Raw genomic sequence first — 22,672 nt, forward strand, 5'->3', positions numbered from 1 at the left:
TACGATGGCTTAAAACCATGATTTCAAAAGAGTAAATATATATCAACTTTTTCTTAAGTTCCCTAACTTTTGAAGAGCAGTATATTTTTGTATCCGTTCCTCCCATATTCTGACATCCTCATTTCGTACTATACCTGAAGGTGAAATTCTAGATGATCGTCTTAGTGCATCCATTTCCTTATTCTTCAGAATTATTTTATTCTTTTCGTTATTCTCTCGGAATTTTATATAAATTCCGTGAAATCAAGAAATGTTAAATTGAAGAATAACCGCCAACATTTCGACCATGTGTTTTATGACATTTTTTATTGCAAATTACTTGTAAAATCTCCCCTCAAAGTGGAGCATGTAAACTCTTAATTATTGCATTGAAGTTGTGTATATACCTACTTTTCTTTCCTACGTCTTGTTAACTGATTACTCCATAGAATTCATTTAAGGCAAATTGTTCTCCTTGTCTATATAATTATATCTCTTATTTCCTTATATCTCATATCTGTTCCGGTCTAATCGAATATTACTTCAAAATACTTGTAATTATCACATTCATGCTTCTATCACTTCTGAGCCACTCAGTTGTAAGTTTCAGTATCTGGCTACCGATGCTCAGTTATTTGGTTTTTTTAATGTTCATCGTATTCCTTCTACTTGCGAATGCGAGTCATATACTGAAAGTAATCCAAATCTGCTTGATCGTCTTACGTCTGCAAGTTAAGAACTATAAACTGTCATAAGTTCTAGTTATATTCCCTTATTCCAGCATTTTTGTTCATTTCAAGGGTGCTACTTTATTAAATATTTTGAATAAAAAACAGTGTTTTTGGAGACCTTTTGATATATGGAAACGGTGTTGAAATAGTTATTTATAATACAAGTGCAGAAGGCATTGGTATTCTTCCACGAGTTCAAAATTCAAAAACGAGCCACGAAGTGGCGAGTTTTGGAATGAACGAGTGGTAGAATGAGCCTTCTGTACGAGTATTATACATTATTTTCTCTAATTCATTGCATTTTCATTGAAATTAATGAAATATTTCCATAAATATAATTAAGTGATTTTTGCATTGAAAAATGTTGGTTGGCAGAACTGATTTCTTTAAGGCAAATTGATGAATTGACAGATAAAGCCGTGGCGGAAAGTTCGGAGTACCAACATAGAATAATAAAATATAACCATGAAAACTGTGCGTTTCTGATATATTCTCGCACGATTTTGTTCTACAAGATGTGGAAGAATGAACGGAATAACCACAGAATTAGAGAAAATTGTTTACTAATATATAAAATACACTATTAGGTTTGGGAATTAATTTCTTATACATAATGTCGTCTTAGGGATTCATCAAGCCAAGCAGCTTGATATTTTAACCCACTACTTGACTTGAAAATCAAGCTCGTGAAAAATTACTTACTTGACTTGGCTTGATTTGAGATATTTATTGCTTGACTTGATATCAAGCTACTTGATATTACTTTAGCTTGATACGCACGAGTCGCACGGCATATATATCTGCTCGTGCGCGCTTAAACAAAGTAAGGGGATTCCCCAAGCTCCGAGATGAACTGAAGCGATCGCCGGCAGTGGCGCAACTAGAGTTCACTCATGGGGGGGGGGGGTTTACCACACAATTTTTCAAAATTTATAAAAAAAAATTTAATTGTTATTCAGATTTTTTTTATAATATAATATAATAACCCCCTCTCGTCACGCCTATGATCGCCATTGTGAATTTTTCAGTAGTTTTCTCAAATTTATATAAAATTTTTAGTATTCAGAAATCTCTTGGTAGATGTTGCTAGTTTTAGAAATCTCACATTTTGCGTATAAGCTGTAGCAAAACAAAGGTACAGGGACGGTTGGGAATTGAGATGCCCAGACTGTTCCCATGAATCAACTCATTGTTCATTGAGGTTCTGCGTGATTCTAGAAGAATCTACGCAAACATAATAGCATAAACTTCTTTTACGGAGGGCACCTCATTAAAGATAGATGGTGTGAATTTCAGTAGAGAATAATAGAATTTTGCCATTGTTTTCATTGATTTGTGACCCGGCACATTGTCTTGATGAAACAGCACCTTTTTTTTCAAATGGGGCCGTTTTTTAACGATTTCATCCTTTGAACGATCCAATAACGGTATATAATAATCGCTCTTGATGGTCTGGACCTTTTGGGGGTAATCAATGAATATATCGGGCGTCGCCGGGACTCGGACCCGGCACCTTTTCGCATTTCGGTGAGTAAGTCTACACACTTACCCACTAGGCCACCGAGTGCGCTGTGTTTATAGTTGCTACGTGGAGCTTTATGAGAAGCCGCCACATGACTCCCTCCCCAGTGACGGAGGAACGAAACTTATGCGTGTTACGAGGTCATCGGTGCAGCCGGGTGATTGCCGCCTAATCAGAGCTGCACCTCGCGGTATCGTGCGGACGGTGAATGCCGCCTATTCAGGTCCGTTATACCGCGGCAGACCAAGGAGCACGTATTGCACGTCATGGGAATGGGCGTCTAGAGTTTCGTTTGGAAATTGCAGATATATGGGAGCTACGCATCAACCTTCTGCTTTCCAGGACACATCGTTAAGATGGCCATTCCCATCACGTCGGGCTTGCATGCTGTGACGACGGAAACACGAGGCTCGGCGTGCCATCGGCTCTAGTGTCCGACGGACACCCCAGTAGCCGTAACGTTGAGCGGGGCAGTGAGTCGCCTCTGCGCTCCAACGCCGCAGTTTTCCGCCATCACGTCGGGGTCACCAATGTAGGATTTCACGTATACCTACTTATGCGTTTCGTCCCTGGCACACACACCGGACTCATCAGTGTGACTTTGGTATAATTGTGTGTGCCGTGTCACAGACGCTTGGGGAATTTATTATTATCGGGCGTCGCCGGGACTCGAACCCGGCACCTTTTCGCATCTCGGTGAGTAAGTCTACACACTTACCCACTAGGCCACCGAGTGCTGTGTTTATAGTTGCAACGTGGAGCTTTATGAGAAGCCGCCACAAATATTATACCTTGCGCATCCCAGAATACTGATGCCATAACCTTGCCAGCTGACTGTTGTGTTTTTCCTCACTTAGGATTCGGTTTATCGTGTGCAGTCCATTCAGTTATTGAATCACGTTATTTACTCTTCTCATTCATTCATCCGATCTTGTCACTTATACCTCAGATCTTCTTTTTGTATAAGGACTGGAATTTTATTTCTTACGCCTCTACCTTCATTTCTCATATTTCCTACCGTTGTCTGATTGGGAGACTTTCCTCCCTACTGCATGTCACAGTTGTCTTCTATTTGATTCTTTGAAAGAGGTATTTCCTCTTATCTGTTATTCTTATTTTGGTTTGTAGCATCTTTCTTAATTCCTTATTATCTTGCTCTTTCAGCGTCTCTATTGTCTTCTTTCTCTGTTTGTTAACTATTTACTCAATAGTTTCAATTTTCAATTCTTCTCCGAAATATACCATGGGGCGCCAACCGCTGTTCTCATTAATGTATTTAGCGTACTTTGCAAATTATTATTGTCTTTCGTATTAAACCAGTTTACTCCTGTATACGTAATACTTGGTACGTATTAGCACTATTTTTATTATCTTCAGCTTGTTTTCTATAAGGAAAGTTTACTTTTAGGGTTGAGCAGCGGGTACAGTCTCCAGTGCAATTGCCTTGCCTTCTTTCTGGTTTCTTCTATCTGTTTGTTAAAGTTCATTCCTTCATCTAGTATTACTCCCAGATATTTTGCTTCCTTTTTTCATTTTATCGTCTGATTTTCTATCTTACTATTTTATCGTAACTTATACCTTTTTAGAAAACTAATGAATTTAGTAATTGAAGTGCGTCATTTTGGACGCCAAGTTCTTCAGCAGATCCCATCTAATATTTTTTTCTCAAGCAATGTTAGGTTATATTAGGTTAGGTTTGGTTAAAATTATCTTCTAGACTACAAGCTCAATTGGAATTTCCACCTCTACTGAATGTTTCTCTATATTGAGGCAAGAAACATTAGCTTCCAATAAAGGCGTTCAATTTAGGATATCTAATGAGCAATCTATTTTCATTTTTAGTCGCACCTTATATTTTGTCGTTGGGTCATTATTGAAATTTGCTCTCATTAAGAAACTTCCCTATATCGAGAAAATAAGTATCATTTACTTTCAATAAAGTGGAAATTTCACCCTTTATTACAAGGGGTGAGGTGTATAAGTTTCACGTGTACCTTGTAAGTTGTAGGAATAAGATATAGTAACATACATTCCTGAAGGCGCGTGTTATCCAAGCACGCGCCTCTGTACCACCGGTCAAGCTTCCAGTTGAAGCGCTCCCCCATTCTAATTACACGTTTTTTTTGGACGATGAGCGCTAGTTACCGAATGCTCATCTAAAATATGCAGGTGTTGAGATTTGAGAGTGCAACGGCACAGGTGAGCGGCGAAGGGCAGATACATAGAGAGTAACGTCGATTGGTCGCAGGTAGTACCTGTTGGATCGACTATACCACGGTGTTGTTTCTGTGTTTGTCTAGTTCCAAGTGGACTATGTCTGAAATATGGCGGTGTGTGTTTCTATTCAGCCCTGATTGAGTAATATGGCTACCTTAGGATTAAGTAAAGTATTTATATTAGACAAGTACTTTACGGAACTCCAGAAGTTCTGGGAAACGGAAAAGAAGCTGCAAGGTTGGTTTACTTTGTTTATACTGCCATCTCGGCTCTTCCTTCTCTTAAGTCTAGTCAGTTTATGCTAAGTAGGGTGATTATGAAGATGACAGCATCGCTTGACCACTGTACACGAAGTCATCTCCAGAATATATTCGTATAATCGACATATGATCTCAACAGATCTCTCTTTCACCAGTAATAATTCAAATTATAACGTTATCTATTGAGCCTCCTTATAAATCTAGCTATATTCCTGAAGGATCTCTATTCGTTTGGGAACTCTGTATGAAACTATATTTGAAAAAAATAGACAGTAGATTGAAAGTAAATATAACCCTAATTTCAAATGAAATCTGGATAGATTTGAGCTATAAGAAAATCTATACACACATATGATATGGGCAGATACTCAAAAAAACTTTTTTGAAGAACGTTTGAATATCATAAGAACTCATGATGCCTACTATTAGAAAATCATAGCTCAATAAATATAGATAGAATGTCTGAATTACTCTTAATTACATTGTCAACAAACTAGAAATACCGTTATATTAACGAATTTTTAGGAATTAACCTTGAAATGTTGGTTCAATTTCATACTTGTCGAAAATAGAACATCCATAAAAAACAGTTCATTGATAAAAATACGAATAAGCCATGAAGTAATTCACACAATCAAATTCAATATTATAATAATATGTGTGGGTACCTATGTGTGATACGGATACACAACAGATACAACAAAAAAGTTACTGACGTTACTGAGTGTAAATATAAATAATAATTAGTAATTTAGATTATTATGATTTGAAGACCAACTTTATTAAATGGGTATGTATCTATTCCATGATTAATATTCTCGTTCAATCGGAAATGTTACATGAATCAATTTTTTCATACTCGAAAGTAATTAGACGATAATGTTACCATCTTTTAACGTTTTTCTCAGATATCTCGTTGTATTTTCTTCTACCCCAGATAATCTTTTAAGTTGGTTGGAATCTTTAGAGAACTGGATTTGTATCCACTATCCACTCAAAGGAATCGAGCATCCCTTGTCAAGGACTTCTTGACGAAATGAGGTTGGGTCTCATACTTCACCTACATGATAGAGGTGAATGAAGATTCCAAGAAATGTGAAATAATACTACCTGCTACCTTTGCTATCTTTCGACATTCAATACTAGCGAAATTAGTACAACAAAAAAAATGAAAGGTCGAAATGTTTTTGAATTATCGTCTGACCAAAGGTACTTGAAAATGAATGGTTTCTTGCGAATTTTGAAGGATACCGTAAAAAATTATTTGTTGTTGAAGTGCGTGGTAAACTGTGCTAGGCTATAAAAAGTTTACCTTTTTTGTTGAAGGATGTTCTACCTTTCGAGTTTTGCATTTCCTTTGAGAGTCAATAATTATGAAAAATAATAAGGAATTTATTTCGATTACCTACATTGAAAAATATTGTAGAAAAAAATGTCAAAATGTGTTTATTGGGAGTCTTCATTACCTACGCATGTATCAATTCTGGTTTATTATTTTTTATTATTAAACTTGAGATTCGTTTCAATTAAACATTTTTCTAACCCAGCTGAAACTTAAATATGTCAAGTCTGAGCTTTATCGTAGACTATAAGAGCTAAAATTTGCATTGAATTTGGTATTGCGAATCCATTGTTATATTGTGTTTATCATGCTAAAAATTGTCGATTTATTGAAAATGCTACTGAATTAAATATTTTCAAAGAAAATCACTTCTCACTTTTTTCGTTATTATGAATTTTATGTCAATCGTGCCATCAAAATCAGGGAAAATTCAAGCAGAATATCGATACGATTAGATTCAATTCTTAGTTTGTACAATTTTTACAAAGATCATTTAAATATTTATGCCGAATTTTGGGAGAACTCCTCTCTACATAACCGACATTAAATTTAATCATATTTCTTCAAATATTTATATACATCAGTTATGTGGTCTCCAACAGTCCCATGAATGAAAGAACGCTCAAAAGCTCCTGAAACCAACTTATGCTTCTTAAATTTGTTCATGCGAGTTTGGTGGAAACATTTGAGGAATTGCGAAAAATTTGTATTGTGTTTTGATACGTTATCAAACTATAACTAAACTAAAATTGTTTCTTCGAAGATTCAATAAGTAAAACTGCCTTCCCTTATGAAATCAAAAACAATACATCTAGTAGGCACGTTGGCACGCCAATGCGCTATCACAATATTACGTTGGTAGTTGTAGGTGAGAAATTTAACGAGAAAAGGCATATTTCACAGCTGTGATTGTACCTACATGTTACCACACCCTAGGACTCATAACTGGAGCTTTGAATATACAGCATTAATCAGATGTTTAGATGAAAGCAAGTTGTAGTTTGAAATATACTTACGAATCCTACATCTTTTCATAGGTATACATGAATTCTTGATAGATTGATGCCAGGTTTACTTGCTTTCTCTTGATTCCTTAAAAACTCCTTGATAATCTTTCTGTTTTTTTTCGGTTAGAAATCCCCTTCAAATTTGGCCAGTTCACTTTTAAGCAGTCTGTAGCCAACCAGATTGCCGATTTTAAACATTTTAAACTCAGTTGCCTATTTTAAACATGGTTTTTTCGTGTTTTCTCACAAAACAGTTTCACTCATGTGAAAAAAATTCTTAGTTTTCAAATGATTTATTGCGACATACAAATTATAAGGTCTAAAACTTTATAAAAAATGTTTATCTCATGTCTCCAACATACATTCATGTATGTTCTTTTTTTTCGCTAATAAATCCCCTTCAGATTTAGCCAGTTTACTTTTTAGCAGTCTGTAACCAACTCTATTGTCGATTTAAAATATTTTAGACATTGTTTCTTCGTGTAATTTTGCAGAACACTTTTACTTATATGAAAAAAAATTCTTAGTTTTCAAATTATTTGTTGCGACATACAAATTATAAGGGCTGAAACTTTATAAAAAATGTTCATCTCATGTCTCCAACATACATTCATGTATTGTTCTACCTACGAATTCAAGATGATAGTATTTTTCATGTTTTTTAAGTGGACAATAGGAGTCAACTGATATAATCGAAACGTCAGCAGAGATTTTCATCTAATTGATTTCCTTCACCCTTAAAAAAAATTAGGCAATTAATGCATAAACAAATTAAAAAAAAAAAAGACTTGCGGACTCACAGACCGATAAGGAGACATAGAAAAAACCAAAGATGGTTGGAATTGCCTGAAATGCATTTTGAGAGAGAAAATTTTGAATTTAAAGATATAAAAAATTTTATATGGCAAGCCACACCATCATTTGTAAATAAAAGCTAAATAAATATGAAAAAAAATTAAAAAAGGTAAACCCTTTTCTAAAGATAAATATCCAATTTCCGAGTAGAACGATAAAACGCAGATAAATAATGTTTTTTTCCTATAATATCCAAGTCCTTGATACAACATATCTTTTCAAAGCAATATGATATTTTTGCACATTACAGAATACAATGAGGAAAACTTTCATTTTTATATCAGAACATTATTTCTTATTGGTTTGGTAAATGTTTATCTTCAGAAGTGCGAGTAGTGATTACAAAGCTTCCTTCTGTCTTCGGTAGACTCGCAAAAAATTACGAATGAAAACAATATTTTACTGCCGCTATTTTTATTTCTACCATGACTTCTTCTGGTGAGTATCACTGGATACTGATTTTACAAATTTTGGGCATGTCTATAAATCCTGAAAATGTGTACAAAACTGTGGTAGAGGGAACTGAAGAGGTGAAGGGGATTCTTTAAAAAATGTTTAGTAGAGGGGATCGGTTCAAGTCTATTTATTCATTCAATAAAATTTGTTTTTTATGACATCTATTAATTTCGAAAGTTTCTAATAGGTTGAGCCTAAGGTTTTTATTTCAATGTTTGAAATTTCAGAATTATGATCAGAATTATGTGCTGTATCTAATAAATGTTCTGCATATGTGGAATTTCTTTTTTATTAATGTAACATTTTTCGTGTTCCTTAATTCTTATTTGGCCAACACATACATATGGCCAAGTACCACAGATCAACTTTACAGGGTATGTCCTAATTGTGAGGAAAACTTCAGGGGGTGATGACACTCATCAAAATAAAAAAAAGTTACTATCAACATATGTCCGAAAATGCTTCATCCTTTTTGAATTACAGCCATCCGAAGACTTCATTTTAATCATACATGCTGTAACTTTTGAACACTTCGATAGGATGAGCCGTTCGAATAAAGGCTTCTGAAAAAATTATGTCTTCTTTAATTCACTGAAGAAGTTAGCCAAAATTAACGTAGTGGGTAAATAACCATTGTAATCACTTCAACATAATAAATACAGAAGCCTATGTCTCGAGAATAGCTCATCCTATCGAAAAAACACAAGATAAATTTTCTTGAAAAACTGTCGAAATTTTTCTCGTATGTCAGAAAAATAGTAAACAGAAGTTTTATGCATTACCATTCAATTTTTTTCAGAAAACTACCCCTAAAATTTGTTTGTGAAGAAAATATAATCAGTATAAGATTTTTTTGGGAAAAGTAGCGTCTATGACCAAATTTCCATTCAAATAAATTGAAGCGTTCAAATGTTATAGGAGAAAATGTTTGAAGATTTGGCATGGCTGAATTTGAAGAGGAAGCATTTTTGGACATATGTTTATAAGAACTTTTTCTCATTTTGATCGGTACTTTCGCCTCTTGCAGTTTTGCCCCACAATTAGAAAACACCCATTGAAAATAACAACTTTAGACTTATCCTATTAGAAATTTTAGAAATTAATGGATACCATGAAAAGCAAATTTTATTGAATGAACAAATAGACTTGAATCGATCCCCTCTACTGAACATCTTTTAAGATTCAGAAAAATTTTCAACCCAGTCAGCCTCGTCTACTACATTTTTGTACAACTGTTTAGTATTTATAGATATGCCCAAGATTTGTTAAATTGTTATCTAGTGATACTCATCTGAAGAAATCATGGTATTACGAAACAATCGTCATAGAAATAAAAATAGCGGAAGTAAAATAAATATACAAATATTTGTATTCATAATTTAAAAATAAACTTTCGTCAAGTAAAGACCGAATCAATCAAATACCAGGAAACTTATATTCTTTTCTTCTTTTATTCATAGCTTACCAAAAGCATGGATCGATTTCTCCAGGAAGAATTTAATGTGAATTGCTCTCATAGTTTGCAAACAAAGCTCTGAATGACATAATTTAGCTCTCGTTCTGCGAACATATCATTCTATCATTTCGTCGCAATGTCTGTAATTCTCGAATACCCATACCAAATTTCATTAAAATTGGACCAGGGACCAGTGGAACGCGAGACATGGAAATTCCTGGAATTTCAACTTTGCGCATGTTCGACACAAGCATAATAACCGTACCAAATTTCATTAAAATCGGATTAGGATTGAATGAGTTGAGGCTGTTACAAGGGGTATTCGAAAAAAAATTTTTTTACAACAACGTTTACTCATATTTGTTATGTGAAAAAAGAGGTTTGATAACGAAGATTGAACCAAATTACTCCAATTAATTTTTTTTATTACCAATTTGATTGTTGTTAACTTATACTGAGTTTTCCCCAAATGGAGTTACGGAGGAAAATGAAAGATTCCTTAAATAATTTTAAGAATAAAATGTCCCATAAACATGAGCCCGCGAACGCTTTGTTTTCGAGATAGAGGGTGTTTCTTGTAGTCCTAATTTTTTGTGATGCTTAACCAGTTTATCAAATCTTCATTAGGTAATATTCGCTACATAATGGGTAAATAAGTAAGATAATTTATAATTGATTCATTCATCACAGCTTACTAACTGGATGTTTATAATAATTTGGATTTTCCTGAGTATTACTACAGAGCTATTTGAATTTTTTTTCTCGAAACTGATAGTAGATACGACAAAACTACAACAAACCAAAAAGTGTAGTACTAGTCCAGAGTTTCTTTTTACATGTTTCTGAAGTACCATAGCTTCACCAAAAAGTTCTGGAGGAAAGAAGAGGGTACCCTTCCAGAAAAAATATCACCCTGTAGATTTGCATGCAAAATAAGCATATCACAAAATGAAAACTTTAAATTGGAATATCTATGCCAATTCAAGTTAAATATCTTGTGAAGGAAAGGTGCCTTGAGAAAAAAAATTGAACTCCAACACCGGTATCTCAAAAACAAAGCGTTTGCGGCATGTTACAGGACTTTTTTCCTTAGAATGATCCGAGAAATCTCATTTTTATTTGTACCTTCAATTCGGGAACACCGTTAAGATTCAATCAATTCAAAATTGATATTTGCACAAATGAATTGCAATTTGAATGAAATACAATAAATTGTATAACACAGCTAAGACAATTTTCGATGCGAATTACTCAGTTCAGTTCTTTGATAACTACAATATTGAAATTTTTTGACAAAAATGATGCCAAAAACCGAAATGAATCCGAGAAAGCGGATAGATAAAGAAAATAATGAACGTCGGACATAGAAGTGCTCGTAGTGCAATAAAAGTACTAATTTCGAAAGCGATAATAAACTCATTAACCAAAAAAGGGTCCGATTTTTTACTAACGTGTCGAATTTAAAGGAAAGAAAAATTATTATTGGCCCATTTCTTGGAAAAATTTTCGTTTTTCGTCTTTGCGAAAATACTGAAATTTTATGTTTTGGAAATCTTGGAGTGGGGTAATTACCCCCAGTACCCATTTCTACGCCCTTGGGCTGTTACATGGATATGCAAACACACAATTGTTCAGGATAGTCTGAAATGCAAGTTGCAAGTGGAATATTTCAAATAGAAGACCTATAATATTTCCCAAAAGTTAATACAATGCTTTTTCTACCTTAGGTAGACTACGAAGTTAAAACCGTTCATTCTCTTATGAAATGAGTATGACGTGCTATATTGAAAACTCCTATTTTAGACATACAGATAGCTTATAATTGAGTATATGTATAGGTAATACGCTAAATTAATTTCACGGCTTATCAGACAATTAAAAATTAATCAATAAATTTCATATTATATTAACACACAGACGTGAAAACTATTATTTATTGTATACTTAGGTAATGTTTTTGAAACAATTTCAAGCAAATTTCAATTCCAAAAAAGCAAGTCCTGTGTCGGCAAACGGTAGTTGAGATTAGAGGTCAAAACATATTTCAAAGAATATGTTGAATTGAGGAGTTTTGCAGAACTGGTATGATGCTACCATTAGAGCAAGTACTCGAGATCGTACATAATCTTCATCGCATACTAGCGACCAGATTTTTTTACTGAATAGTCCAACATTTTCAAGAGACACTCCTTTGAATCCCTCTCCAGAGTAAATTACCAAGAAAGATTAAGATAGTTTCGAGAAATTCAAAACTTAGATGACAAGTACAGTCGCTGGATAAAATCTAAATGATATGCTTCCATCTGATTGTCGTTGAATGAAAAATGTTGAAAGAACCGGTTGTAAAGAACGTTTCCAACATATCCAAGAGGCTCAAAACTGAAGAGGTGTCCCGTATATTGAATAAGCTGGATTTAGGACCTAAATTTATTTATTGGACGTCGGAAGAATTTGAATGAATGGTAGATACGAATGTTATTGAAATTAGATCCGTTGTTTATGATCTAGTGCCTAGGGGAATAGAAGAAAGTCATTTAGGTTTTTCTTTTTCATAAATTATTCACTGAGTATTTTGACTTATCACCGAAAAAATTACTGAATAGCTGAATCCAAAATTATCAAATGATGAAATATTGAATTGGGATGAAATTTCCAGATTTTCAATCTTTGAAATCCGACGACAGTACAAATAATTTCAATGGCGTACTCAGGATTTTGTTTTGGAGGGGTTGAACCCAATGTTCAGACGACAGAGGGGGCAGGGTTGTTGGTTTTTGGTTGCATACAAAAAAATTAATATGAAAAATTCATTCTATAACTCGGAGTAATTACTGAAGATAATACAAATGAATAATTTTAAATATTCAGTATCCTTTAAGATGTTCCTAGGATATCTAATACATTCATTATATTGAATTCAAAATCATAAATAAATATTCAACAGAGCAAGCCCAGTTATTCTCTCATTTCACATTCTACTTATTAAATACGTTTCAGTTTAGTTTAGGAACATTCTGTATACACGCGAAATCTCAGCTCGATCGGATATGTTGATAGGGAATTAGGTATTTCTTTTCCTATATTCCTCTTGAATTTTCTATGGATCTGAAGATCTGATCAGCTTGAAATTCGCCAATAAGTTTGAAATTGTCATTTTATATCTACACTCATGAATGCTATGATATCTTCGTCACGGAAATATTGAGTAATTTTTTTTTCGATATTGCTTTGAATTTTCTCTGGTTCTGGTCAAGCAATTAACATGAAAGTTTGTATGAAGCTTAAAATTGTTATTTTGAATCTAAATACAATATATCTTTCTTATCGGATTTGCAGTTTTGAAAATATCAGGAGGACGAAATTTCGAACGACCATATTTCCGGAATATCTAGTCGGATTTTCACAATAAAAGAACTTGACTGCAACATTCAAAATTCAAACCTACTTAGAAAATTTCAAACTTCTAGGTCCTTCCGTTCGAAAGTTATCATGTTTACGGTCGCATCGACGCCGACGGACAAAATCGAATTTAGGGACTAGAGCTCGGACTAGGGTCTAACCTTATTATTCGTGACCATTCTCGACTCAGAATTCGAAAAAAAAGACATTCTGACGAAGCGATTTGTTCAAAGGAAGCAACGAATTTTTTTTTTTTTTTGGATACCGGATATTTGCATCATTTTGGTGTTCAATTAACCCGCATTCTGTATGAATTACCTACAGATAATCTGCGGTTTGGTAAAATCAATTTTCTCCATCGAATATCATGTTTTCTTCAGAGGATTCACACAATCAATATATAACATACTTCTTGCGGAACCTGGTGGTATGCACTAACTAGATATTTACCAAATTATCAGTTGAATACCAATTCAATAACTTGGCTGTTACTTTGGGAGCGATAGCAAAATTCGAATCAAGTCCATCATCTAATTGGGGAAGAACCACAAATTCGATTCTAATTTCATTATAAAATATTTCTTTGAATTGAATTTGTGGGAAGTCTTCGATATCAGCATGAACAAACATGAACATGAATTATTTGAAACAACTGGAAAACGATCAGATCGAAATAGAAAATATACCGTTATTCGATATATTTCAGAATTAATTAGGTAAAATTTGAATAGATAAGACTGAACGATAATTGTGAAAACATCAACGAAACTTGAAAACTTCGTTTAGTTAAATGGTTGATTTGGTATTCGAAATACCGAAAACATGTCCACTATTTAAAACTAATTGAGATTGGATTCGAAATGTACATGGTCCTTTGGGCCACACCATTTCATTGACCTTTGTGACAATCTTTATTTTATGTTCGATAATCTTCATATTCAATATTTTACTACTACCTATATGTAAAAAAATGAGGAAAACACTGAAAGTATAAAGTTAGGAGTTTTTGAACGCTCGTTATTCATGCGCCAAATGCCTCCTTGAATACCAAATAAATGTAAATAGCTCCTGGCATCAAGTCAGTACTTTTGTCAATTTTTTTCGGTGTTACACTTGTTTTTTTATATGGTTGTGACGGCGCTCTAAAGACGAAATTTTTCACAGATCTTGGAATGGTTATTCTTGATGTAGACTCAAAATCAGAACCCGATCAGATCTGTAATCACAGAAATATCGAATTCTATTTTCCAATATTCTTCAAGAATTTTCTATGGCTTTGGCGATGTTATCAGCTCCGAATTTTGCGAGGAACTTGGAATTGTTATTTCATCAATGTCTTCTTCTTGTGACCACTGAAATATTGATTTTTTTTTCGATTTTCTCCTCAGACTTTCTATGATTCAGGTTGAGCTATCAACATGAAATTTTGCATGAGGTTTGAAACTGTCATTCTTCAAATTTATTTAATCTCAGCTTTAAAATTAACAGGAAAACAACATTTTGAGCCGCCATATTTACAGAACCGCTAGTCAAAACTTGCCCATTTAATTAACGAACTTAAACTGAAATTTTTGAGTTTCTACGTCCTTCTGTTCGAAAGTTATCGTGTAGATATGTCGACAGACAAAATCGAATCAGATTCGGATAGTCAAACATTATAGTTCGAGACCATTCCCTGCTAAAAGTTTAAAAATATCGACAGAAATTAATGAGATGACAGATCGATCGGCTCAAAGACGAGTGAAGCTTTTGAGCGTTCGTTTATTGATTCGCCAATTGCGCCCTTGGGGACCACATAACTATATAGGTATATATGTGATCTACCTATTTAGTCAGTGCTTTCCTCATTCTTGTTGCCATTAGGTCCTTTTTTCGATAATCTGTTTGGATTAAGTAGTTCTGATGACTCTATCAACACAAAATTTGTCGTGATTATTCTTCATAAAGGTACACTTCAAATTTCAACCCAATCGGATTCCCAATCGCGGAAATATTGGTTATTTCTTTTCCAATATTCTTCTTCAATTTTATGTTGTTCTGGTCATGTGATTAGTTTGGAAGTTTGTTCGAAGCTTGAAATTGTTTTTTCATATCAACAGTCAAAATTCCAATTTTGAGTTCCGGCGGTTTTGTGGTAACGGAAATATAGGATTTTTTTCCAATATTCTTCTTGAATTCATTTTGACATTTTGCGAAAAACTTGGAATTGTTATTTCGTATCAACACTAAAAATCTCAACTTCGTCAGTTTTGTGGTCACGAAAATATTGGATAATTTTTTCGATATTATTCTTGAATTTTCTGTGGTTCTCGTATTGCGATCAATATAAAATTCTTATGAAGCTTTGAATTGTCGTTTTACATATAAATGGAAAATTTCAACCCGATCGAATCTGCAGTATTGAAATTGAAAGGAAAACAAAATTTAGAACGATCATATTCACAAAACCAATAGTCCGATTTTGCTCAAGATAAGAACCTACCCAGTATATTTTCCTGAGTCTTTCCGTTAGAAAGTTAGTGTAGGTATAGTATACCCAAAGTCACTTGAACTAGTCCATAAAAACGCTTGGCTATAGATATCTTTTTGAAGTGGACACCGCAATCCGCTAAATACCCGGGTTCATTTGCAGGGCCCCCGCAAGGGTCATCAACGCCCGCGTGCCGAAAATATTTTGGCGCCCTTTAAAGGGGGGAAGTGGAGAAAAACGTCACAGGATAATTAGCAAAAAATGTTTCAGTTTTTGTTAGGAATTTTTTTGTAGAAGGGTTAAAAAAACTATCAGCAACCTTTATTGAATGCCTTAAGAACTTAATGCTGTCAGTCGTTGCATAATAGTAATACATTTTTTGAATTTTTCATTATTTTATTCAAGCATTCGATCAAAGCAGCATTTTATTTTAATTTTGTAATGAAACTACAGAATTTTCAAAACCTGAGCTTTTTTCTTCTTTAAATTATTCATAAATATATAAACCAAACAAATAACAAATGAAATATTCAATTATAGGATCGAATTAAAAGGAGGTTTTTCTAGATTTGGCTGCTGCGAATTCGTTTATTATATCATCAAAATCAATTTTATCGAATATCTCTTGCTCTATAGCTAAGATGGCCAAACCAGATAATCTTTCTTGTGACATAGTAGACCTCAAATAATTTTTAAATATTTTTAATTTAGAGAATGATCTCTCACCAGAAGCAACAGACACAGGTAAAATCAGAAGGATTCATAAGGCAATACTTATATTATTATATTATATATAAGATTCGGTAGAAAAGAAGTTAGATTATTTTCAAAAATATATTGTAGAATTTCAAGAGGATTTGACGCTTCAGGTAATGAAAACACTCTTAGGGCTTTTATATCGTTTAATAAGTCATTTTCTTCCACGTCAGCCTCCTTCTTTTCCTGATCAGTAAGCTTTTGTTGAAGAGCATGACAGCATTTTAATAGATCTTCGTCATTTAATTCAAGAATATCACAAATAAAACCAACAACGTTATCGTATTCAGATATCATATCGAACCTACTATTTAAAGAACTTTGATCAATTATTTTCAAAAAGAAATTAATTTTGAAAGCGATTTTTGGATCTTGAGGTGCCTCATCCGTGTGTTCATAATCGAACAATTTTGGTTTATACTTTCGTCTTACACTATATAATGGAGGAAAACTTTGCTCAAGAGCAGCCGCTAGTTTTCCAGCTTCAGAAAGTTTTTCCTCAAAAACATCTCTATAATTTTTAAAATGATCAACTTGATTCTTTAAATAGTTTTGGCACATTTTAATGTCAATCGCTACACTCTGCATCATTTTGCTCACAATATTAATTTGGAATAAAACATCATACCAAATTATTACACTACAAATAAATTTGAAAGTTTGAATATTTGATAAAAGAGAATTTGCTTTATGTCTAGTTTCTATGGTGAAAGTATCATTTTCAGCTAATTCTAAAAGGCTATCACATATTTGAATTAAATGAAATTTTAGCGGTTTTATAGCATCAATCCTACTTGACCATCTAGTATCACTTAGGGGTTTTAGATGTAACTGAGGAACATGCTTTTTTATAACATCCCATCTTTTTGTGGATGATGAGAAAAATGTATATAGTTCTTGTACAATATTAAAAAAAATTCAGTGTTTCATTTGAAATCTTAGCAGCATCATTTACAGTTAAATTCAAGCTGTGTGAAGCACATGGCACAAAAAAAGCCCTAGAATTAGCATCGAGTATGCGTTTTTGTAAACCAATATGTTTTCCGCGCATATTCGCCCCATTATCATACCCTTGACCTCTCATGTCTTTGATATCTAAATTTAAATTTTGCAAAAATCCCATAACAAAATTGAATAGCCCTTCCCCTGTAGAGTCGAATATTGGACTAAACACTATAAAACTTTCTTGTATTTGAACCATTTAAGAACTATCATTTAAACAACATAACGCAAAACAAGGCTTATTTGCTCTGTATGGCCTGCATCCGGTGTACAATCTAAAATTATTGAATAATATTTGGAACTTCGAACCATATCCAAAATATTATTTTTTACTTTAGAAGCCATCAATTCAGTAATTTCATTTTGTATCTGGTAGCCTAAATAATGGGTCATCCTTAAAGAATTTTTTTGTGAGTTTTGCACTCGACTAATGTGCTCTCTCATCACAGGATCAAAAGATGAAATCATTTCGACAGTTTTAAGGAAGTTCCCATTATCATTTTCAAAAAGTTTTTTAGAAGAACCTTGAAAAGCTAGACACTGTCTGGATAAAAATTTAACAATTGAAATTAAGCATATAATATGATGGTGGCCCCAGGTAACCAATTTAAAATATCAAAGTCGATTCAATTTTTTCACGACAAACAATACTTCCCTATTTGAAGCAAATAAAAATAATATTATAGTATATAGGTATGGGCTAATTTAGGATGTGCACTATTTCAAACAGAAAAAAAAATATCGAATTTTATAGACTAATAGAAATGCTAATACTGTATGTGGATAGGTACTTACCATTTCATAAAATTTAATTTAATCACCACAAGAAACAGTAAAACAAACCACAATTACACAAAATACAAATCTTCTCAATTATCTGAGTATTTTAATTTTTTGCGTCTTGACCTCAACCCCTAAACGTTTCGAAACAAAAAAACTATTCTTTGGATAGGCTTCTACTGTTATAGCATAGCAAGCAGATTTTGGTAGTTTCAGCATAGTATAAGAAATCCTTATACTATGGTTTCAGAAATTCTCTGTAACCTGTAGTATTTTTCTACAGATGGTGGCGAAATTTTCAGTAATTCCTCTGGCTAAAAGCTATCGCTTCGGTATTTATGATTGTTTATGTGTACCATATGCGTTTTAGTGATGATCGAAGAAATGGTGCCCGCCGTCCGGTGCAGGTGGTCCATAAAGAAATCCCGTACCGACAAAGGGATGATTATTTATGATTTGTTTACTCGAAAAGAATCGTATAATTGCAATCTGTGGCCGAGGTTATTTTATAGGGATTGCGACGTTCAGGAACTTGCATAAATTGGAAAAAAGGAGTTTGGATGTGTAATAGATGTCTTTGCACGTTGAAAATTGTTGAAAAAATAAAAAAAAAAATTTCAAAAACCTTTGGTCTTTCGGTTTTTCATGCGGTCTATAAGAGATTTTGGCGCCCCTTTAGAGTGGCGCCCGCGTGCGGTGCACGCGCTGAACGCGCGGTTGCGGGGGCCCTGTTCATTTGAAAGTATTGCTAGGCAATAAATTTCTGGAAACTTGGACAAGCCAAATATAATCGAAATATTCAGCTTCCTCCAAGTGACTTTGGATATACTATACCTAGGTATACACTGTGTCCGTAAAGTATGAACAAATTAATTTTTAGCTAAACAGACCATTTTAAAAAATAATCCTGAAACACGTCGATTTTTTATTTTAATTTACTGTATTTCAAAATAATAATCTGATATACACGGTGAATTTTTTTCGAGTAATGACGTCAACGTCATTTTTTTTAATGGATGCCCATTTTGTCTCAATTGCAATGTTGATTCCAATTGGTACAGGGTAGACAAAAATACAACATCTAATACAATAGATCTAAAAATGTCACAAACTACAGGGTGTTACATTCAAACCATTTGCAGCTAGACAATAAGTATTTTTGATAATAATTTTAATTTAACTAATAAAGAATTTTTCGCGTTACTTTATGGGCACACACAAAACTATTGTATTTTTGTCCACCGTGTACCAATTAGAATCAACATGTGATACATTTTTGGAATCAGCTCAGCTAGAGTAATCGGAAAATTGGTACAAAATGGAGGTGTTCCATTTAAAAAAAAATGACGGTGACGTCATAACTTGAAAGTAATTCAACCTGTATATTAGATTATTATTTCAAAATACGTTAACTTAAAATAAAAATCGACGTGTTTCAGGATTATTTATAAAAATGGTCTGTTTAGCTAAAAATGAATTTGTTCCATACTTTACGAACACAGTGTATACATACGGTCGGTCGCACATAATTGAATTCAAGAGCAGATTTGTCATCAGTTAGTCGAATCTTATCATTTGAGTTCATTCCCTGCTCAAAAAGGAATGGATCTATTAAAAAAATAAAAGAATATTATTCATCCTAATTTATAGTATCCATCTTTCGAAATCATAGACAGATTCACTCACGTTAATGATTAATCTAAACGTGAAAACATTTTTTGTACGCATTCTCGTTAAAGCCTCATAACATCCATTTTAGAAAGAACACCATTTTTGTGATTTGCCAATAATTGGCCAGAGGAGAAAAAATAAGAGGAAATAAAAATAATGTTGCCAGAAAGATTGAATGATCAGTAGAAGTTAGGAATATTACAATAGTTCCAACTATTTGGGGAACCATGACTGATGATAGAATCCTCAGAGAGATTCTGCATACTCGTTTTTATGCTCGATAATACCCGACTTTTTCCCACCAGAGCTGAGAATGAGTATCTTGAAACTGAAGGCATCAATCGTTTCGACTCTATCTCCAGACAATAATCCCATAGTACATGCTTGGCTGGTCAGTAGCAGCACGGAGGAACCTGCCCAAAAATTTACAGGACCTTGCTCAAGCCGCTCAGGAGAAATGGCTTACATAATATTTTTGACGATGTGTGTATGTATATATATACAATTTTCAATTGCATTTTAATACATAATTGCATATCAAATTTCAAAAACTTTTCTGCGATAGTGCGAATATAAACTACTATTACCTACAACAAAAGTTGTATCGAAATGGTTCATTTGTTCCCTCAACAGCTGTGTAGAGAAGTCAGAGATTTGGAATTCGACCTCACCATATTAAATGCATATTTCTTAGAATTCAATCAATTTGGCCACTTTGCTGACTTCTTATTTAGACTGATTTGAAACCCTGTCTATAGGTATGTGGTTTGAGTAGCGAACATTTCCTGGATTGCTAGATATAAATTAATAAGAAGCTCTCCTTCCTTGTGAAGCTACCGCAGGTTATAGTAATCGTCAGCCTTAGGAGAAAACACAGTGTATCTCAACTATTATTATGAAGAATATACTTATTCATTACTTAGGAGCGAGTCCTTGGAATTCACTCACGTGTTGTCGAGGATAATATGTACGGCTTAATTATTATTCATTTGTCTACTCGTTATCATGGAAAGACGTTGGCTGCGAAAAATATGAATTTTCATGTAGGTAATTGAAGTTCATTTCACTTTGCTTCCAATTTGAAATAATTTTAATCTATTCAAAACTATTTTAAATTATTAGAATATAATCAATCAATTATCAGTAATTGATTAATGATAATGAATTACCTTTGTGAATTATAAATTTGAAACGTTACAAAAAGTGAGAAATGCGCTATCTGAAGTAAGAAGCTTCGGTGACAAGCCACTGAAGTAGTGGTAGGAGCTTTTGAGTGCTCGTTTATTCATGCGGGAATTGTCCCCTTGGGTACCCCATTCACATATATTTTTGTGGTCTCCAAAGTTTTTTTTTATATAATTCTGATATGATATGGTTATTAAGAAATTTTAAATGAAGCTTAAAATTTATATTTATTTGCAAAATCTCAAGAAGGTCGAATCTGTTGTAAGGAAATTATTGGATAGTTTTTAGTATATTATTTGATTTTCTATGGTTTAAATAAGGCTATCAACATGAAATTTTGCATATGAAGCTTGAAATGTATATTCAATTGGTATATAGGCATAATCTCAAGACGGATCGGATCTGTAATAATGATGATATTGGGTCTTTCTTTTCCAATAATCTTCTTGAATTTTGTATGGCTTCGATAAGGTGATAAGCTTGAAATTTGCATTTTATATCAACATCCGAAATTTCAACTTCATCCGTTCTGTGTTCACGGAAATAGTGGGTAATTTACTTTCGATATTGTTCTTGAATTTTTATGGTTCTACTTAGGAGATCACCATGAAATTTCGCAGGAAGCTCTGAATTGCCATTCTTTATTTTCACCTCTATAAATATTGCGTTTTGAAATTTACAGAAATACTAAATTTCGAAAGGTCATATTTACGGAACCCCTAGTCTTAATTTGGCCATTAACGAAATTAACAGTGGCATTCGAGATCCGAACATATCCTGAAAGTTTCTAGGTCATCTGTTCGAAAGTTACTGTCTAAATGACCGGATGGACGGAGAGAATCAAATTTGACATTACAGACATTGTCACGAAATGATGAAGAGATCGGTATGGAGAACAAGGGCTTAAAAAGTGAAATATGAAATTTATCATGGCATGCTTTAAATATCAATATAATTCAAGTTCAAAGATTATTAGTTTTGGATTTCACACTTATAAATTCGATATTTTTCCTAATTGTCGAATTTATAGTATGCAGAATATTTATTATTTTCTGTATCTACCTGCTGAAATCCAAGGTTTGGCAACTTTTGCTCTCCTAGTGTCATCGGTGGTTTCACGTCGTTTGGCGCGCTTGAAGTTTGTTTTCTGAATTTCTGATATATTTAGGTATTTATTCCAATATATTTTGAGTTAATATGAAACTTTGATTCAATATGAGACATAAAAAGTGCGTTCTTTGTGGAGAAACTTGGGAATTGAGTGAAATATCGTATCACTGATATGTTTTCATTTCCGCGCGCTTCGTGTCAAATTTGATAGTTCATGTTGGGGACAAAATTTGCTTACGGAAAATGACATATGCTCCCTCTATCTATGTTTATTACTCTGAGATATACCTTTACATTTTTGTCTAGAGATATCATTTCAACTGATTATTAAAACCAATCAAAAGAAAAATAAATTATCCAAAACTGTACAAATTGAGTAAACGGTTAATAAATTGAATAACTACATTAATACGAAGACGGACATACGTTTCAGAATTTTTGTATTCTTTCATACAATATTTTTTATCGGATAGT

At 33.4% G+C, this 22,672-nt stretch overlaps 1 protein-coding gene across 2 annotated transcripts in view; it reads left to right on the forward strand.

The window, feature by feature from the left end:
- Positions 1-4,432: 4,432 nt before the first annotated feature.
- Positions 4,433-22,672, forward strand: part of LOC123673971 (unconventional myosin-IXb) — a 30,164-nt gene continuing 11,924 nt past the window's right edge. Inside the window, exon 1 of one of the 2 annotated variants that reach the window (XM_045608762.1) lies at positions 4,433-4,686. In XM_045608762.1, coding sequence (XP_045464718.1) covers positions 4,596-4,686 — 91 coding nt within the window. In that variant the 5' untranslated portion in view covers positions 4,433-4,595. Of the gene's footprint in view, positions 4,687-5,351; positions 5,500-22,672 lie in introns of those variants that run through there. The other variant, XM_045608763.1, reaches the window with a different exon arrangement.

This window comes from Harmonia axyridis, chromosome 2 (assembly GCF_914767665.1).
Source record: "Harmonia axyridis chromosome 2, icHarAxyr1.1, whole genome shotgun sequence".
NCBI classification, from domain to species: Eukaryota; Metazoa; Arthropoda; class Insecta; order Coleoptera; family Coccinellidae; genus Harmonia; species Harmonia axyridis.